The 20,462-nt window shown below is 38.2% G+C and overlaps 1 protein-coding gene across 6 annotated transcripts in view; it reads left to right on the forward strand.

The window, feature by feature from the left end:
• CNTNAP5 (contactin associated protein family member 5) overlaps window positions 1-20,462 on the forward strand; it is a 299,895-nt gene that overhangs the window by 167,082 nt on the left and 112,351 nt on the right. For all 6 annotated transcript variants that reach the window (XR_012633925.1, XR_012633926.1, XR_012633927.1 and 3 more), the window contains one exon: window positions 11,289-11,395. Coding sequence is in view for 2 of the 6 variants with exons in the window: in XM_074910307.1 (XP_074766408.1) it covers window positions 11,289-11,395 (107 nt within the window). In the remaining 4 variants the exon portion in view is untranslated. The remainder of the gene's footprint in view (window positions 1-11,288; window positions 11,396-20,462) is intronic.

A 20,462-nucleotide genomic window follows, 5' to 3' on the forward strand; every position in this document is an offset into this window, starting at 1 on the left:
GAATCTGTGAGAAATAACAAACACGGGTATGGATGATTGTGCCTTGGGTGTGAGGATGGACTAAGTGATCTTCTGAGTTCCCTCCAGCTCTGTGCAATTCTGTTGCGTTTGCTCAGGCTTCTCCTTGAGAGGGAACAGCTGTGTCTTGTTCTGGCTTTAGGGTTTCTGAAATGTCAACAACAATAACACTGCTTAAGAAAAAAAAAGAAAATCAAACTAAAAATATGTGGGAAATATCTTTCAAGAATTCAGCTCAATTTCTCACACCTGTGAGAAAGCTCACTTGGTAGATGTATCTCTCAGACAGTCTAAGGCAGTGCTGTGGCAGGGAATAGGAGACCATGTAGCCCATAGGTATGGTTTGGTGGCTTTTTTTTTTTAATCTGAGATGTATATGTTAAGTTTTAAGTGTAAGGAAATGAGGGAGAAGCAGCAACAGTTTCTACTCATTTCTCACTTCCGTGATTTGCTTTTTGCTTCTAAAAATGCATAATTCATTTTTACAACTGCAGGATGAAGCTCTGTGATTGCAGAATTTATTGCCCTGTTTTTTCTTGGGATTTCTTCATTGCAGATTCCATGATGCTTAAGAGTGATGGTTCAGCTCAGGCTGTGTCCTTTTCTTTGATGAACAGTAACTTCATTCCCTTTATTTGGCTCTCTATTTTCATGAGATCCTGTGACATCTTGGAGTTGAGGTGTCTGTCCCTCTTTCAGATGTAGTCAAAATGATGGTGAGAAGTTTGTAAGCTGTTAGGAAGAGGCGGGGACTGAGGCACTGAATAACTATAGGAACATCTTCCCCTTAGTAAATCAAGCTAACAACTGTGTGTTGATCCCTTCACAATCTCTATTTCAGTTGCTAAAAGATGAAACATAAATCCAGTTGGATGTATTCACTGACCTCAACCTTGGCCTGAACAGCCCTTTCCAAGAAGTACATCCTCACTGGGCCACTCAGAGGTGGTGCTGTGTATAGCTCTGACCATAAGAGTCTGTCATTCAGGCCTCATGGCTGTTTCTAAAACTGATGCTGTGTTCTTTTCTGTGTCACAAACTGTTCTCTACAAGGAGAGATTAAATAGTCTAGGACTCTTCAGCCTGGAGAAGAGCGAGCTAGGTGGGGTTGTCTGATGAGGAGTAGCATAAAGGAGGTGAATAATAAACAAGAATTTACTGTTTCTCACAAATTCATATCATACACAGCATCAAATTGGATGTTGTTAGACACTGTAGGGGTCAAACGTAAAGGAAAAAGCCAGTAAGGCATACATGAATCTGTAAGTCACAGCCTGCTGGAAGCTGGAAAAGTGTTCGGTGGGATGCTCTTAAACATGTTTCATCAGCATCTTTGCCATGACACTGTGGGAGTAAGGAAATTGGAGGAGAGGCTGTGTTGATCTGAAGCAAAGTCTGGAGGGAGGTGATGATCTTACAACTAGGAAGCTCCAAGTTTCTCACTCTTTTAAAGACATGCTTTTCATTGTGGGTAGCTCTTTGTACCTCCGTTGTTCAAAACTGAAATATATTTTGTCATAGCTGTGCTAATCACAAAATATACTGGAATCTAATTGTGAATCTTGCTGAGTACTAATACTTTCTGCATTGTGCTTTCTTTTCCTACTTGGCAGTGGAATAGTGGGGGTGTGGGTCTGTCTGTGTGTGAGCAAACAATGGAAAGCATAGCCTGGTGGAAATTCAGGCAGCCTCTCATTTAAAAATAAATGAAATGGGTAGGAAAACAAATATGCAGATGCTGAGAATTTGGCCACAGTGTTGAGAAGCTCTGGGATTTCCCATTCAGCAATTGGCTGGAATGCCAGATTTTCGGCCTAGAAATACTAGCTTCAGTCCTGAAGCTGAGTTGGTTGTTTGCTGTGGTTGGCATTCTGTTCAGAGCATAGATGCAGGAATGTGGGCTCAGGAGATATTGCAGCTCAAGAGTTGCCATGGATATTAGGAAAATGTGCCAGAAAATCATTAAACCTCAGTCCAGAAACACTGTGGATTTCCAGCCCCTCATCATATGGCACAGATGCTCCCTTTGGGCTGAGCAAGGCTGTCTGCTCTTACAGCAGATGGCCCCCTTGGAATACAACAGCAAGGGTGGTGGTGCTGCCTGTAGGCATGGGTTGATTAATCTCATACACTTCTTGCATGCAGTGGGACAAACTGCTTTGCAGTGTTAGTCACAGAAAAGAAAATTCCATTTCTAGGATTTCTTGCACGCCATGTGTACACAAAGAGGTAAGATCTGGTCTGGTTTTCCCTACCAGCTCCTTCTAACTCTGTAAAGAGACAAGCTTAGGAAGCATTGCAGTTGGGACAGCTTGTGTTAAACAGCTGTCGTAAGGGGAAAACTGGCCTCATTTTCCTCTTACTTGATAGCTCTCATGGAAATAGTCTCCTTTGCCCCTCAAGATGGTGATTTACAAATGGTTGCTTCCACCAGGCTTTTGAGGTGCATCCTTAGATGTGTCACATCCTCTTGAGACACATCCTTAAGGATGCCTTTAGTTACATTATTGCTTTTGAAATCCTCAACTTGCATCACAAAGGAAGTGTTATTTAGATTGGCCAGTGACAGAGAAAAACTCTATTAAAGAGCCCAACATTTCATATGATTCTGATATCCCTGGCAGGGCTGAAAAAGCTTGAAACCCATTAACTTTTTGGTAGCAAAGTTTACCTGGACGCAAGTAGGGTTAAGGCAGATGCGGAAGCATCAGTGTTGTACACCCATTGTTATATTGTCAGAAATTCTATACACATTTGTACTTGAGTATATGAGACTAGGTAGTGTTGGGATTAAGGCCATTTATGTGTTGAACCTGTCGTCATTATTCATAAATGAACTGTGAGGATAGTCAGAACCTGCTTTCTTTTAGGCTCAGATTTTCATGAATGCGTAGATAAATGCATGCATTGCTCTCCCTGTCTACAACTGCTAGGGTACTTTAATCTGATTGCTGCTGTTCATGTTGATTTTGCGCTGATGAAGCTTTGACTGGGTTGTCCTATTTTTACTTGGCTGGCACCCTGCCCTCGCTATAGCAAATACTGACAGTACTTGTCAAGGACAACACTGGAAACTTCAGTTCCCTTAAGTGACCTGGGGGAGGGGAGAAGGAAAAAAAAAAATAAATTCACGTTGAATCCACCTTGGCAGGTGAATGGATGGCGCATCTTGCAGGCCATCCTGGGAATTCCAGAGATCTGCAAGGAGGAACACAAACCTGACCTCAGGTATTTTCTTAGGAATCCTGGCAGTGTTTCATCTCTGTAGCATCAGTGGGCAGACATAAGCACACGCTGATATTGCCATCCTTATTAAACCAAGATTCATCTGCATATTCCAGTTCTGCTCGCAAATACAAACGGAGAGAGCAGCGTGTGGTATACATAACAATCACTGCGATGGGATTGGCATTAACAGTTTACCTCGTTAGGGAAAAGCATACTGAGTTGATTCATGAGTTTGCTTTCCTGTACTACTTGGGTTATGAAGCACAGATAGCATCCTTAGTCCCCATCCTTTTATCACTACCCATGTTTTATCTGTGAAAATTCTTCATAACATTTTCTAAATAAATTAGCTTAAAGTGTTCTTTTTTTCTTGCTAAACAGAGCTGACCTTTTAAATTCCTGCTTTATACCTATTTCTTTTGTAGATTCCATTATATTTTACTATCAATTTTTACATGTAAGAAATCATAATAATTTTTGGCTTTTTCTTCTTTTTCTTTTAGTACTGAATTTAACATTGCTTCATGTGTTGTACTGTCAAAATGGGCCTTTGGGAAATTAATTACTATTGCAGGTGAATGGTGTTAGGATAAATCCGATGAAAGCAGTCTCTTTTTGCATTTCCCAAATCTCCTCTAAGATTTAATGTATGCCCTGCAGCAGAAGCCAAACTTTATATGATTTGGGGTTTTTTTTTCCCCAAAAAATTGGCCATGCAAACGAGAAAATATCCTGGCTAATTATGCCCAGTGAGTTTTGATTTTATTTATTATAGTCTCAGGCTGGGATTGAAAAAGCAAACACTTAATATTGCATTCACCCCCACATAAATACCTGCAGTGTTTTGCAGAAAGAATAAAGAAAAACCCAAACCAGCAAAACCCCACAATTTGGCATCCATTCTATTAATTCTCTCTAGTATTCCTACTTTCAGTAGTTATTTAGTGTCTTCTCTGCAGAAATGCCAATTATTTTATAGTCCAGATTATTTTCTCTTTGCAGGAAATCCTCTTACATTTTCCCTTCTTGGTTTTATAGCAATGAGTCAGATGTTTTTAGATCACACTCCTTGAATTTGGATGGTGATCAAAACTGGGATGAGTTGAAGACATAAGAGGGGATGTCATCTGTCCTTTTTTTAAACATTCCCGATTATGGGTAAATCCCAAAGTAGATTTGAATGTTGCCCACCTGTATTTTCATCATCAGCCAAACCAAAGCATTTAATGGTACACCTTCAGATGCTGGAATACCTGGATCTTTTTCTAGAATTGTTCTATTAAATGCCATATACAGGAGAGGCTGTCCTGCGTAGTTTTAAGGGTCTGATGGTCTAGGTTATAGTTCTTCTCATCCTTTGTGTCACCTTAAAGAGATAATTTCAGTCCTGTGAATGACTCTTTTCCCCTCACCTTTTGTGTCTCTTGCCTGTTTCAAATGTAGGCTCCAGTGTTTACAAATAGCACAGGGCACACTGAAGCTTCATGTCTCGTCAGTTTCTCTTTTAATTAAGGAAATTTTGGACAGATTTTCTAAAAATTTTCCTTTTTCATGCTTGTGTTGGTACTTTGTAAAACACTGACAATTTGCTTTGTGTTTGTGCAGCAAAAATTACAGTATTGCTAGAAATGCCTTATAGAAATGTCCTTTTTTCTTCTTCCTCTTCCTCTGCACTAAAACTAAAGCAAAACAGTGGAAAAAAATGATGTGGAAATGGAAGGGGGAAAATATCTTAAATCCAATCTATGTTACATGATGGGGAAGGAAAAGGTATAAAAGGTATCTTAATGACTTAATCCCTTGTAAAATCAATATACAGTGGAAAAACTACTATTAAACATAGAGAAATACATGATGTTCTGTGAGAGTTGAAGAACCCCTTGGGTCCCTCTCAAAAGTATGCACCTACATCACAAATTAGACATACTAACTGATGTAATCAAACCATTGCAGGTAGCTCATTTTGGAGTGTGAATCTTGGAAAACCCCCGAATACTGCCTAAGTTTTAGGGTGAAAGGACAGGATGAAGAAAAACTGAGCAAGATTTTAAAAATCCAAACCCACAAACACCCAAAACCTGGGTGTCAAAAGTAAAATCCCTGAAGTACTGAAGACCATCCTCGCATCTTCTCATATCTATTCTAATGTTTAAACGTAACTGGATAATGCAGGCAGTGACAGAGCTTCTCTCTCTGATAGCTTAAGGGCTGACTGACAATGAAGTGTAATAAAACCACGTAGAAGAATTTCCTCCTCTTGGACTGGTATATGAGTTTTGCACTGTCAGATGAGCTCTGTCTGGGTAGTTATAAAACAGGAATGTGGTGTGCAAAGCAAAGTCTCTGTAAAAATAGGCAGTCACAGTAGAAGATGCAACCTCTGAAGATGGGGGAGGTTTCTGTCCTTTGTGTTTCTTTAATGTGAAAGAAAGGGAATGCTCAGATTATTTGGACAATGCTGTGAGTTGATCTTGCCTGCCCTGCCTTAATTTTCAGCCTTTTTCTTTTCCCTGACTTTGTTTCCTACATGCAAGACCAGCTGCAGAAAACAATGATTTAGGCCTACAGAGGCTGCACTGCTCTGTAGAAATACTGTGTTTCAAAGCAAAATGAAGACAGATTCTTCAGATTTATCTGACATACTATATCTGAATTGGAGACAGATCATGGTTTACTTTAGTCTTATTCTTTTCCAGATAAGTAAGTTTGTTTGTTTATTTTCATGTAAACTATGAAAATGCTGCTGAATTCAAATCCCATTTGAATTCCCACAAATCAAGAACAGTGCTGAGCTGGTCCTTTAAAATGTGTTTAGTAATTGCTGTAAGAGATAACTACAGAACTTTTTGAGCAGGGTGAACTCCTTCCTGTAACTGCAGTGACTTGTACATGTGGAAAAGCTGGAGTTGGAGATAGATTTTGTCTTTGATACAGAGTGGAGGTTCTTCCACTAGTTCTGGAGAGGGGATTTGCCCTAAATGAGACCCCTGTGGAGAAATAAGGTGGTTTGAAGGTTGGTAGGGGGCTACTGAAGTGGCTTTTGGAATCCAACTTGAGTGTGGAATTGAATTTCTGGGGGGCCCTGAATGGAGTTCACCCCCATGCTATTCATTTAGAGTCAAAATTCATGGGATGTGCAACCCCGCAGTAAATTAAAGGCCAACTGCAGGGATGCATGTAGAATATAATATCCTGTCTTGTTTGTTTGTTTGATTTTTGCAGATGGCTTTTCTGCTTTTGCTTTGTAAAATGATGAATTCTAAATGGAACAGCTGTCTGTACAGGATGGTTTATTTGTTTCCCTTTTTTCATTTTCAAATTTATTTATATAAAATCCTTTCTGCTGATGCCAAGCCAAACTGTCAGCACATTTACCTCTATTAAAAATGTAGGTGTTCTAACAACAAAGCAATCAAACCTTAAAAAAATGCCTTTTATCTAAGGCATAGATAACAGGCTCTTTTCCCTTCACTTGTGCCAATCCCAGCACAACCTCCTCCCTCAATTCTGTCTCAGCCACATGCCTGAGGGCAGTTAGTGTCAGTGTTCTGATCTTCCAAATGTTGGCCTCGCAGTGGAATGCAAGTGCAGAGTCTGAGAATCAGCGTGACCAGCAATGGAAAGAACAATAAATTTTATAAGTTCAGTCATCAAGTTTTGTAAATCTCTGACAGAAGAAAAAACTACCTTTGTGACAAATTATCAAAATAATTAAAATTATTTCCGGTATGGAAAAGAAAAACTGTCTTTGTTCACATTACTCTTGTTCTGTTTGCACTCCATGACTTCTCATAACATAATGAATTTAGGGAAGAAAATGTAGATGTATTAAAAAATAAAAAAATATGCCACAACACTTTAAAAAAAAAAAAAAAAGGTTGTTGAGTTTTCTTAAGTTTCAAGAGAGAAGTTGGGAGGTGTGGTTATGAGGAGGGATTATGTGCTGAGGCAAACTAAAGATTTGAAGAGTGTTAACTCTTTTGCAGCCTGTCTTAATATTGTTTTTACTTATTCTCCCTTCCTCCCTCTGATTCTGGTAGTTTTCTTCTCTCCCTTTGGTTAGGGAGACCTAGCCTGCCATTTTACCACAAACAGACGTCCAGGGAAAAATGGTCCTGTGGTATTTTCTTTTATAATACTCTCTGATCTTCATTTGTTTTCCCCCTGGTAAATCCCTGAAGTTGTTACATGTTGTCTATGGCATAACACTGCTGGAGTTCTCTTTGAAACACTTGTCTGATCTCCCCTTGAACCTATTCCCTGTATCCAAAATAACCTTTGGCAAGGAATTTCACAGATACGCAGCTCAGCAGAGCAGGGCCAAAATCCATGCTGTTGTAATTGGCCTCAATCTACTGAATTTAGTGGAAAGACATCATTTTACCGAAGCAAAGTATAGGCTGTTACAGTAGCACCATGATGTCATATATAGTGCAGGCATACTATATTAAGTATACTATATTAAGTATATTCTTGTCCAAGTCTTGGACATACTATATTAAGTCATCACTGTTAATGTTATATTTTGTTAATTACACATTAAATAGCTACAGCTCATAAATAGGAAAACAAGCTGAAATAAAATGAATTTGAGATATTTAGTCAAATGTTTTCTTGACAGAAAAATGTCTAAATTTCATGTGGTTTTTTTGTTGTGACGTTGAGTTTAGGGACTTAGTGGTTGTCTCAAAATGATGTATATTGACAGTGTTAATACTGGGGGTGTGTGCTCCTTTTTTCTTTCTCTGAGAGTTCTCTTTTTTTCCTCTTTATTTAGGAAGAATAGAGAGTGGTGCAGGCAGGATGTGTTGTGCTGACTATAACAAAATCTGAGAGGTGTTTATTGAAAGTACCCAATTTATTTCCAGTCAAGAGTACCATCGAATATGTAGAACTCCTTCAGCCTTCCCACTCAAGTAATTTTGTCATTGTTATTTCTTCATCGTTCCTATCAAAGGGCCAAATTTTGCCCTCTAATGTCTATGCAGTTTGTCCTTTGAATTCAAAGGAAGCACACATACAGTTTTGGAGGTGAATTTTTCATCTAAGGGCAGTGAATGCTTTTGTGAGGGCTCTGTGTATTGCTCAGATGCTTAGATGGCTAAGGTGTGTTTTTCAGCTTGGCCAAAGGAGCAAAAATTTTATTTGCTTTGTTTATTTCTTTTATAAGATTCATTCACCATGATATATTCTATGAATTAATCTGGAAGATTAGAGTCCTTGGTCTGTCACATACTGTCTTAGGCAAATAATTAAATTTCAAAGTGTCACATTTATGATACTTGCAAAAATTGAGTTGATCTGTTTGTTCATTTCAATTGCAAATAGGTCACAGGCTGCCTGCTGCAAATTTTTGCCTATGAAACGTTCTGTGATACCACTGCGTTTTTTGCTAAAATTGCTTGATTTTAGTAGAATGCAAATATTAATTTATATTTTAAATTATATGTATTTAAATCCTTCAACATGAGGATCCAGGACTGTTATCAAATGGAACAACCTGTGATTCATCCATGCCTTGATTAATTTTAATCATAGCTATTCCTTAATTTTGAGTTCTCTGACAATTAGGATAAATTCTGCTTCTAATGAAGACGCAACTGCTTAGCTAGAGTGGGATTATGGTAATTATTAGAGTTGCAAAGAAATTTGTTTCATAAGCTCTTAGAAGAGTTCGTTATCTGACCAAAAACAAGATCAATGTGGCTGGTGCTAATTAAAGCAAATAGACTAAGGAATAAAAAAGGTTTAATTCTGAATTTATGAATATCATTAAAAGCTTACATGGCTTGTTCAACTTGCATTTTGTGCATTGTTGGAGGAAGAAAAAGTGTCTACATTTGTAAGACAAATAGAAAGGAGAAGTGACCCTCAACTATGTAAAGCCTTTAAAAAGGAAGCTGTTTTAAGGGAATAAATGGGGCTAAGCCTCTGATAGAGGCCTTTAGCAAACCACAAATGACTAGTAATTAGCTCTACTGCATTGGGTTAATTAATAAAAGGTAGCTTAAAATAGGCAGAAAGCATATTTGTCCATTACACTGATGATGTGAATTATGATAATAACACGGTACTGTTCTTTTTACCTTTCCGAAGAGCTTTACTAACATCAGATGTTTCTTGTTGCCAGCACTTCTGTGATGTGAATATAACTACTGCTGTTGTACAAGTGACATAAATGAATGTTTATCACCAAGTAGCAGGTAGAAGTAAAGGCAGTATGCTGAGGGCAAGGGCAGGCACAACCAAAGCACAAATATGAGTAGATCTACTCGCAGAGGCAAAATTCATGTAGGTCACCAAAGAGCTGTTGAACCACTGTGCTTCTGCAGCCTCTGGGACAAAGCTGTTGAAGAGCTGCTGTTTGAAGGGAGCTGGCATGGTCCTGCAGAACGTAGCTGGGTGCAGACTGTGCACCAGTCAATCCTCTGTGTGTGTGTGTGCCACCCTGTTGGCTGCCTTTGCTTTCTTCAGCCTTGACCCAAAGCCTCTTATTCTCTTTACCATTGCCAAGAGTAGATGTAATGGCTGGCTGGGCTGTCACTGCACCAGCAGGTGTTAGGCTCTGTTAGATGATTTCCCAGCATACCATTAAAAGACAAAATCTCATCCCTTCTCAGAGTTCCTGCCCTGTAAGCTTATGGCAGACCCAACAGTTTTGGCTGTCCCCTTTCTTTCTTTCCAATTTCAGAAACAAGGTGTTCTCCACAGCACTGAAAGAAGCTCCATGGTGAGCTGGAAAACTAGGCATGCATTTCCCATTCTCTTTCCTCATTTTATATTTGAGCCCAGTGATTAATAGAACCCATAACAATGATTTTTATAAGACCAATATATCTTATATTTTTTTCAACAGATGTTATAGATAGGTATAAATCACATACTTTCTTCTTGAATTCCTTATGTCTTTAATATTTGAATAATAAATAATTACTATAATAATTGAGTAAGCATTAATAAAAATGAATTAATCTTTCATAGTAATATTTTATATTACTTTTATAATTTTATGTACAATGGTATAAATAGTGATCAAGTACAAATCTAGGTTGCCTCAGTGACTTCACCACTAACACCACTGAAAGATCTGGGCCATAAAAAGGTTTTTGAAGCTCAATTTGCAACAAAGCAAACCCTAACAGAGTGCTGGTGTGTATGAGATAAATTGATTGCCTGTTTTCTATCCATCCACCCGTCACAATTGAATCAGTGGTATAAACAAGTTACTCATTTTTCAAAAGTCAAACAAACAGTGTAAAAGAGATTATCTAATATACAGTAAGGGAAAAAAAAGAAAGAAAAGGCAAACAATGGAACAATCTGTTTCCCTTTAGGCTGGTGTAACTCTATTGCACTGCCTGTGTTTACACCGATGTAATTCAGATCAGTATTCACTTCTTGTCCTGGAGATTGAATTTATCTCCCACAGCTTTTGTTTCTCTTCACTTCCCAAGCTGCATGCTGTTGTGCCTCTTTCTTCTTTTAATAATTTGCTTCACAGTAATACTTTAGAGGCTTACGAACTAAAATGAGGGAAAGAAGAGAGAGTACAGAACTCATAATTGAAGCATATTTTTCCTCTCACTTCTGAGATTTTCATGCTGTTTGTGTTACTACAAATGTAACTCAGCCTAATTTTGATAACAATGATGCCTGTTTAATCAGAGAACGGGGGATTCTCCTTTGAAATAAGATTTCAATAGCATTTCACCTGTTACTCATCCTTTTCTGTGCTTGGAAAGTTTGTGACACTTTTAATTGCTAACAAGTGGAGGACAAGTGGAATATTTTTATTGAAAGCAATCTTTACCTACTTACTGATACATTAAATGCTGTTGTCTTCAATGCTTATATTTGAAGTGAATCATGGATCAGAGGAATAAGTAATTATTTGAGGTATTATACAGTGATTCAGCCCTAGGAAACTCTTGCTTGAATGAGGAATTAAGACAGTTTTATAATTTTTTTTTCAGCACATTATTTTTACATAAATGTTTATAATTAATTGTTTGTTTGTTTGTTTTTAAATTGTCTCCAATTAGATGTTTACCCAACTACTGTGAACATGGAGGAAAATGCTCTCAGTCCTGGACCACCTTTTACTGTGATTGTAATGATACAGGCTACATGGGAGCTACCTGTCATAACTGTAAGTAACCCACATATACAGTGTTTTCTACTGCAGCTCATATGTCAAGGTACACATAAATGAGAGAGAAGATTTGTGAAAGGTCATATTGTATTATAGAATGTGGCATGTCCTGACATTGTTCAAACAGGTCAAGAGTTAGGCTGGGAATGCAGAGGAATGCATTTGCATATATGCATGTTTCCTGACAAATATTCTGGAGAAAACAAACCCAGATTATTTTAACTAATTTTCCACAACTTTTTCTCATATTATACATTGACTTAGAGAATCTTAAATTCATTTATGTTATGTACACATTGTAGATACATTGGTCATTAGACATTTAGTTGATTGTAGCTGGGCTGAGCTGGATGGTTTTAATCTGTGTTTGGGCTGTACATCAATTTTGGCACCATGGGCTTCATAGTTTTTAGATTATCCATAAATTCATGTTGCAAGAATCCAGTTTTCAACAATTTATAATTTTGGAATTTTGCTAAACTATTAGCAAGGATACAGTATCTGAAACAGTGGAAGTATGTGAAGTATTTTTCTACTGAAATTCACAACAAAAGGAATATTAAAGGTGTTTTAAAGGTTTTTTTTTTTTTTAAAGTGTCAAACAGTAGAGGCACAGAATGCTGGGAATTCTAATTTTAAAAAAATAGAGAGAAAGGGGAAGCCAAAATAAAGCCTGTTCATACAGCTGACTAAATGGAAAAGCAGTTAGAAAATGAAGGTAAACTTCCTGTTCTATCACAGGAAATAAAGAGAAAAAAAGAGTGAGTAAGAATAACAATTCCAGGAATACAGCTATAACCACTCCAGCTGTTTGATGAGCACTTGGACCACAGATAGAATGAGATTGGTGAGATGCATTTTTTTCCCTGTTAAGCTAAAAAGCAGAAGAGGAGAAAAGGTACTTAGTGGTTTGAAGCTGAGAATATTGTCAATTGTACTGTAATTCTGCAGACTTTAATGGTTTGCTAATTAATGATGAAATCATTTGTGGTGTGGGGTCTGCAGCTGATGGGAGAGGTTGTTGAGAGGTCTATTCATAGATGAGTCACCTGAGCTCTACATTGTAAGCACAAAGGAAGCTAAGGGTTTGATGCAGAAATCATGCCAAGCCAGATGAAGGATGGGATGAAAAATGCTGAGCTTACAGTTTTGAAGAGGGTTTACTTTTTGATGAATGTTTTTGTCATTCCAAAAGGCATCACCCCTCTTCAAAACCTTCAAATCCAACTCAGTGCATGCAGTGATTGAGGCCATAGCAGAGTTTGCACACCAGCTGATGGTCGGTACAAAACTAGGTGGACAAATCAGTTATTGAGAAGGGAGAGGCTCCCTGGGGAAAGAGGAGGTCTGTTGCTATTGACTATCAAAGGCAACTAGGAATATAACCTCTAGAATACATCTCCACTGTCATACTAGCTTGGGGCCTGAAGTTCGCTATTTCTGTGCCAGCTCAGTGTGGCTTGTGTCCAAAAGAGACCATGTCATTAATGGAGAGGACTGGTTCATGACTAGTTTTCCCCATGGACATGGGGCTAAGCGAAGCCTCACGCTTCTGTGAACCTGTGTCTGTGCTCTCAAAGGCACATACATAGCTGCAGTTATTTAAGGTTCACTGATGTAAAAACTACTCTGAAAAATTTCTCAGGAAGATCTTGTGTTAAGACTTTCCAGCACATCAAGCTGTGCACACATGTGATGTACAGCTATTCAGCTGCTCAGCTTATTTACAACCATATTATCAACAGCTAATTTGATTCCAGCAAGATTGTAGAGCCAGCTGCCCCGTAAGCCAAGCAACACTGATAAAAGCAACATTAGTCTGGAAAAATGCATTCATGTGCTTGAAATGTGCAATGAAACCATTTCAAAGCCAGTGGGCAAATGCAGACTATTGATAAGAAACCTGCAGAACAAGAGACGTTATCGCTTTCAGCTGATAGTGGCTGACGTACAGGAGTACCTTGTAGAAGGTGAATGAAAGCCACAGATGTGATCACAACAGAACTCCAGAATATCCTCAATGTACAGACAAGTCTTCCAATCGTGTAATTCAGTGTAGTTCTATCAAAGTAAACTATCTAATTTCTTAAGGTTTGAAACATTATCTCAACAGATTTTGATTTTTACTAGAACACTGAGGCTGATAGGCCTGAAATTGAACTTGCACCACTTTGGAGAGGCTATTTCTTTTATTAACTTGCCCTTCAGACCCAAGTCCATGCAGCAACAGTGGAAAGATTTAACCAGCAATCTGCTGCAAGTCAAACATAGTGTGAACAGTTTAATTGTCAATGGGATTTCTTTTCTGTCTGAGTTTCATTAGTGTGTTTTTACTTCTTTTTGGTGTGATGTTTGTAAGAGTCAGGGGCCACTGGTTAAACAATGTAAAAAGACCCATTCCTTGCCATGCTTTTGGAAGAACTGCATGACATGCATCTGCAAACCTGATTTAATTGATTTATGTTTTACCAGCTCAGAACGGGAGACCTTACAATTTTAAGAACTGAGATCTGAAGATACATTGTCCCTAACTTACTGTCATCATCTGTAAAATGTTGAAATACATTTTGTGGTTGATACATAAGCAATCTTACTGGTTTCTTCCAAGTATTCTTGGACCATACTGGATCCTGCTGTGAGGAACAGCTAACTATACAGACTATCTCTGCTTCAAAGAGTTTGCAGTTAAGTTTCTGAGGGCACAAACTATTCTGGCACAGGTGATGGAGTGCCAGAAAGTCTTCATCAGCATTGTAGGTGGCAGTTTCTGTCTACCAGGTACATAATTATTGCTAGTCTTTTTTGTAGGCAAAAAGTCATAAGGTAGAGATTAAAAAGAGGAAGAAATTGAATGCTTGTAGGCATAGAGTGACATGGGAGAAAGCAGTAATGTGCTCGTTTGAAAAATATAAGGCTATGGCCAGAGGAGTTTGGCATTTTTGACAGGGCAAACGCTAGAGTCATGACAGGTAGATAGGTTGGAAACATGCCATGAAAAGCAAAGATAAATAGTTTGCATTTGATGCAACAGAAAGGAAGTAGACAGTTGCAGAACAGAACAGGAATTTGATATAAGACACAGCTGGGACAATGTTTGCATGACCACATCAGATATGTGGGACACATTTTGTCTGTCATGACTGAAAATGGGTATAGCTGACTTTCAAGATGTGTGAATGAAGCAAAAGTACACATCTCAAGATACATATAAAGAAGTAGCTGGGTCTAGACATGGCTTTAATATAATCTTCCTAGAGGCAGTCAATTTTCTGCAAACCTCAGGTATCCTCCTGCTCACTCAAAATCCTTTCTGATCCCAAATGTTCCTAAACTGTCACAGGAGGTGTGGCAATCTACCAGATCCAGTTGAGGGTCCACCACTGAAGGGTGTAGGGTCATGTCCTATTAAATAGCTATTCTGTGGCAGAGAATTTTCACCCTGAAGTCTCATATGGTCCTGCTTCTGTTCTCCTCTTCTCAGAACTGAGCTGTAAATACAAGTAAAATGGTGCTAAAACCCATTGGTGTTTTATGGGTTTCAGTAACTTATGGAAAGAGTCTCAATGTTTTCTAAACAGCTTGTTTCTTTCCTGCATAGTTTATTGCCTCATGCATAAGTCCGTTTCTCCGTTTAGTAACGGTTAATCATCCTTCATAAGCTGCCATGTATGGAATACGATCAATACCTTCCAATTCTCTTTTGTGCTTTTTTTTGGGGGGGGGACGGGGGTGGTGTGTGTGGTTTTTGGTTTTTTCCTCCAATGGGGAAAGAGGATTTGGATTTAACTGTCATAATTCCAGCTTCCAGTGTAATTCACATCTTCTTGCTGGCTGGTCACAGCACTGATTAGCAATTGTGTTTTTATCTCTTTACTATCTGTAGCTGTGGAACTCCAAGGCATGTGCTAGTGCCTTGCTGTCACAAATGCATGTGGACAGACTTGCAGTTTGATGGGAAATGTAGAACTTGTGATGGTAGTCCCTGGGTACCCATTTCACTGCCTGCAGTTTGGGGAAACTAGGAATTATGGAATAACCCTATAGGATATTAAGCCAATGGTAGGTGAGTTACATTTGGTTGTGTATGAGTTTTGTTGTGCCTTAGTTTCTCCACCTCTGTGGGGAATAAGATCCAATTTGCAGGTATATTAGAAGGTGTGTGATCTATATCGTCTACTGAAATGGTATGGATTCTTTCCTTTGAAACTACTTTGCTTACTGATACTTGAGCTTATCTGTAGCTAAGACAGTGCTTTGAGGATACAATCTTATTTTGAGTCTTGAAAATGCATGGCTTTGGTTTATCTTTTAAATGTGCTTCACACAGCTTGCATTTAAATAGTTTGGAAGATTAGCTCCACTGAAGCCTTTTTAAAGATAGACACTTTCCCCATTTCTGCAGTGTGGTGGGTAGCCTACTGATCCATCAGGTATTGGTGTAGTCTGATATAATCTAGATAGATAGGAGAGGATCCTTTATGTAATTACATGTGTGAACCATAGGAAAATAGATAATACTGTAATGTTTGTTTTGTTTTTCTCTTTTAGATAGAAACACTGATATTAGTAGACAGCTGGGGAAAAAGGCCTGGGTGGGATTCAGCTCATCTATTTTTTCCTGTCTGATATTGTGACATCTAATGTAAGATAGTGGTCTGGTCTCTTTCTATATTTAACAGAGTGTGAGCTGTTTTCAGAAGTTGACTAGTCTCACTGTGAGATAGGGTGTTCATGGTAAGTTCGTGGACCACCTCTGAAACATGCCAGTGTTTTGTCATCTATAGAGGGAGGCTGTTTTATCTTAAACATACAGTAGGGAACTGAAGCTAGATCAGAATTATAGGTGTATATAGAGAGAGAAACAGAGGGAGAGGATTTACAGATGTGTATATGTACAAAATATTTTTAATTGAAAGGTCATAGTTTAAAACCTCATGGTCATCTCTCTCATACTATTAATTCTCCTTGTAATTATCATGTGATAGTGAAAGCAGTAGATGAGTTTAAAATGGCCCTGAGATACAGAATGTTATAACTTTATTGCAAGGTAATTATTAGTAATCTCCTCTTATATGAGTTATGTTAGTCCCTTAGAAAGCCTCACCTTCCCCTTCTGTATTTCTTTTATTTTTATATATGGTAGTTTTCAGACAGCCTTTAGTCTTGCGTGTATTTTTTTATTCTGAAGAGTACTGAACATTGATCTAAAGGATGATGAGAAATATAAAATAATGGTTTCATTCTTCATGTTCTGGGGATATCAACATGTCCCAAAGCTTTGCAAGGTGATAATTAACAGAATGTAATTTAATTCTGAATATTTGCTTTGGTGTGTGATCTATCTTGCACATACAGGCATGTGCCTTTTTGGCCAAGGTAATTGCTGGAGGAAAGATCCATCTAATAATAGAAATATCATGTAGTTGTTTATATGACATAAACTTAAATTCAGGCTTTTAAAAAGTATTTTTAATATAAATATGCTTACTGCATATATTATTTTTTATCTGAAAACCTTAATATAGCTTCAGCCAGATTGTTAGCAGTACTGGAGGTACATATTAAAGTCTCAGCCATGGGTTTGGCAATTCTCCTGTGTTACAAGGTAGAGGGATGTGTACACAGTTTGTTGGCTGGGCAAATGAGGTTCAGAGAGTTTCAGTCTGCCAGATGTCTAAAAGTGAGTCTGATCATGTAATTTGCATGTCCTGAGTAGCCAATTTTCTTGTCTGAGATTCTTGGAATAGGTTTTTTTCCATGTGTATTTATACACGTTGGTGTTCTTTGACTAAACAAAACATGTTTAATATTCATATCAAGCCTTCAGTACTGTACTTGGTGTCCCTGCATATTTTTGTTCATACCATGCTTCTGGCATATGAATTTTCGTTGTTTATTTTGTAGTAAGTTACTGTCTTATTAATGCTTTCTCTTCAGTTTGTGTATCTGTAAATTGTGTATCTGCATTTCGCAGTGATGTTCATTTTTAAAAAGTTTCTGCTCTTTGCCTGACATTTTCTTATAAATAACACAGAGAATATTCCACTTCGGAATTTACCTGCAGAACGGAGTATAACTAACTCAATACGTTTTGAAGCCTGCCTGTGTCAGGTGTGACCATTGCCACAGGGATGCCAGTACTTTCAAGAGCAAGGCTGAAATACCACGCTTTGCACAGTGTCGTCAAGTCTTTGATTTCTCCTTTCCCTCCAACACCGCTCTTAAAATGTTGCAGGTCTTCCTGAGTGCTTTCCAGCAGCAGCAGGACTTGCAGGTCACTCTGCTCCAGCACTGGGCAGGGGCCGCTGGGGTGTGTGACTGACACAGCTGCCTTCAAACCTCAGCGGGGAAGCGACAGGGGAGGACGGGCTGACATGACCTTTCGTACCTCGGCCAGGGGGAGCCTTAGCTTGGATGGTAGGAAATTGTCTAATCCCCAAGTGTAATGGAAGGATGCCTCCCAAACATCCATTTGCATGACATTGTGGTAAAAGTCATTTTAAAGCTATCTATGGAAATAGCTCATTCTTTATCAGATGAGTAAATACATATTTTAAAAAGGAAAAATAAGCCATCTGTCATCTAGGCACATCACAGCAGAGACTGCATTAGCCTGTCAACAGCAGAATTGTCAAAATCCAGTTTTTGAGAGTACAGATTTCATTTTCTGGCATTTAACAAGACAATTGTATTGTAAGAGGGAGAATGACGATCATTCCCAGACTTCATTGCCTGTACTAATCCCTCTGCTGTTGGAATGAGAAGAAGAAACTTCATGTTGCATATTGCTTTAGTTGTTATTTAGAAAAATCCTTGATTGAACACTCACTATGCGGAGTCTGTAAGAAGAAATCTGTTAGGCCTGAGGTCTAGAAACAGAGGGTGAATCAGTCATATCCAATCTGTCTCCAGGAGCCCTGCGCGTTTTGGTGAGAATGCTTAATTCAGCCTATGTTGGCATTTGTGCTATCAGTTTGTCCAAGGTCAGTCCAGGGATGGTTGCAGATCCTGACAGAATCCCTAGCTCTTACTGGCCTTTCCAGTCTAACCAGTACATAAGTTTTCACCTCAGAATGCAAGAATAATAATTTTTATAGGGGTTATTAATACTCCTTGCATATAAGGTGCAAAGAATTACAAAGCGATTAAATGAGTCCCAAATGATCTGGCAATAAGTATTCCTCCTACTATGTTTCATGACTGTGCAATTATTAGAGGTAGTAAAAGCAACATGCATCTCACTGTTATGCTTTAGCAGGGTAGTGGACAGTGTCAGCACTTCCCAATGAAATTAGAAATTAAAATTCTTTAGGTCTTTTTAATTCATTTTATTTATTATAGCACCATAAAATCTTACATCCGTCTGAGAAACTGAAAATTATCAGTTACTTTTATTAGATTATGAGAATCCAATCTAGAAACAGCAATACTACAGGATTCATTTTGATAATTATAACTAGTACAGCTCAAATTCTGAATCTCCAGCTCAGAGCATTTGCAATTAAATGTGTGATCAATTTCTAAAATAATTGGAAGTACAGTAGGAAAGAAATACTGGGAATGTTAAGGTTTGCTTTAATTTTTTTTTTTTGACAGTTATCTTGATGTCCACTAAATTTTAAAAGGATATTTAATCCTCTGATTAAAAAAAAAAAAAAAACAAAAAAAACCCAAACAATCAAATTACCTTTGATTTGAAATTTACTCTGTTGATTGTATCTATAACTGTAATATACTGCTGGGTGGAGGGCAGAGAGGTTTACCTTGCCTGGTCTCCCAGTAGTAAAACTGAAGTCTGGGTATCACTCTAATGTTTTCATTCAGTCCAACAGCCAGCACTATTTTAAGTGTAGGTAAGGGGTCCATTTTACTGGATGAATAAACAAGTTCATCCATCCATCCATCCATCCATCCATCCATCCATCCATCCATCGATCCATTTAAATATATTGTTCCCTGGGGATTATTTGCAGAGGTTCAAGTATATGAGCAAAGAACAGTCTGGTTTTTGGGATACTTTTTTAGAACTGGAGGTTAAAAATGAAATTAAAGTGGTCTGAGAGAGAGGAGAGGTTTTATAAGTTAGCAATATGGAGTCAAAGGAAACAGCTGTTAAGTACTCGGGAAAACTGAGGCCAGCTGAAGGCTTATCTGCCTGGGAGCTCCACAGTGGAACAGTAAGCATGTGCTTAGTGAGGGCTGTCATGGAGACTGCAGGTGAACTGGCTAGGGCAAAAGTAAGATTGGAAGCCAAATGTCAATATAATAACAGGTAGTCAGTGAAAAACTGAATTTAAAAATGTTTTATTGAAAATGATGGAAGTTTGACCTTGCAAATGTTTGTGCTCAGCCATGTGCTGTTAAAGATTTCAGCTACAGTAGGGACACAATCTCTTCTAGTTTAAGAATTGTAATTAAAACAGTTGGATTAACAGGTTCAAGATACTTCAGAGAGCTGAACAGTGATGAAATTGCTCATATTTAAAACTTGTCAGGCTCTTGCAGTATACCGAATCAAGGCTGAGGCTTCAACTGCAAAGATAAGCTAAGAGGGACCCCAGCCCTGTCAGACCAGACTGCAGGGTGCAGAGAGCTACTGCATGTGCTCTGGCTGACCAGCCGTAAGGGTCTTGATGAAGGAATTAGAAAATTAAATTCTGTACTTGATTTTACGCAAAAGGTCAAAATATAATGACATTAAAATTCTTAATGCCTTCCTGGCATTGAAGTCTGAATCATGGATCTACAGCTCAAACCTTGATCAATCAAAGTGCATATTTATATTTTTGCTAGGATGGTTCTGTAGGGTTGTAGTACATATGTCTTGAAAAAATATGGAATGTCTATGTTTCAGATCCATAATTTTGATTTTGAACTTATGAATCTTTATATCCCAGGAGATATAAGGGAACATGTAGAATTGGGTGATGTTGATCTGACTGGTGATAAAGTGTTTATTTTGTAAATGCTGATCAAAGTTTGACAAACCATTTCTTAATCACCGGGGAAGGTGAAAAGTTGAGAACTAAAGGAAAAAATGCCCGTTATGATCAACAGTAAAGCA

The sequence above is a fragment of the Athene noctua genome, chromosome 7, assembly GCF_965140245.1.
Source record: "Athene noctua chromosome 7, bAthNoc1.hap1.1, whole genome shotgun sequence".
NCBI classification, from domain to species: domain Eukaryota; kingdom Metazoa; phylum Chordata; class Aves; order Strigiformes; family Strigidae; genus Athene; species Athene noctua.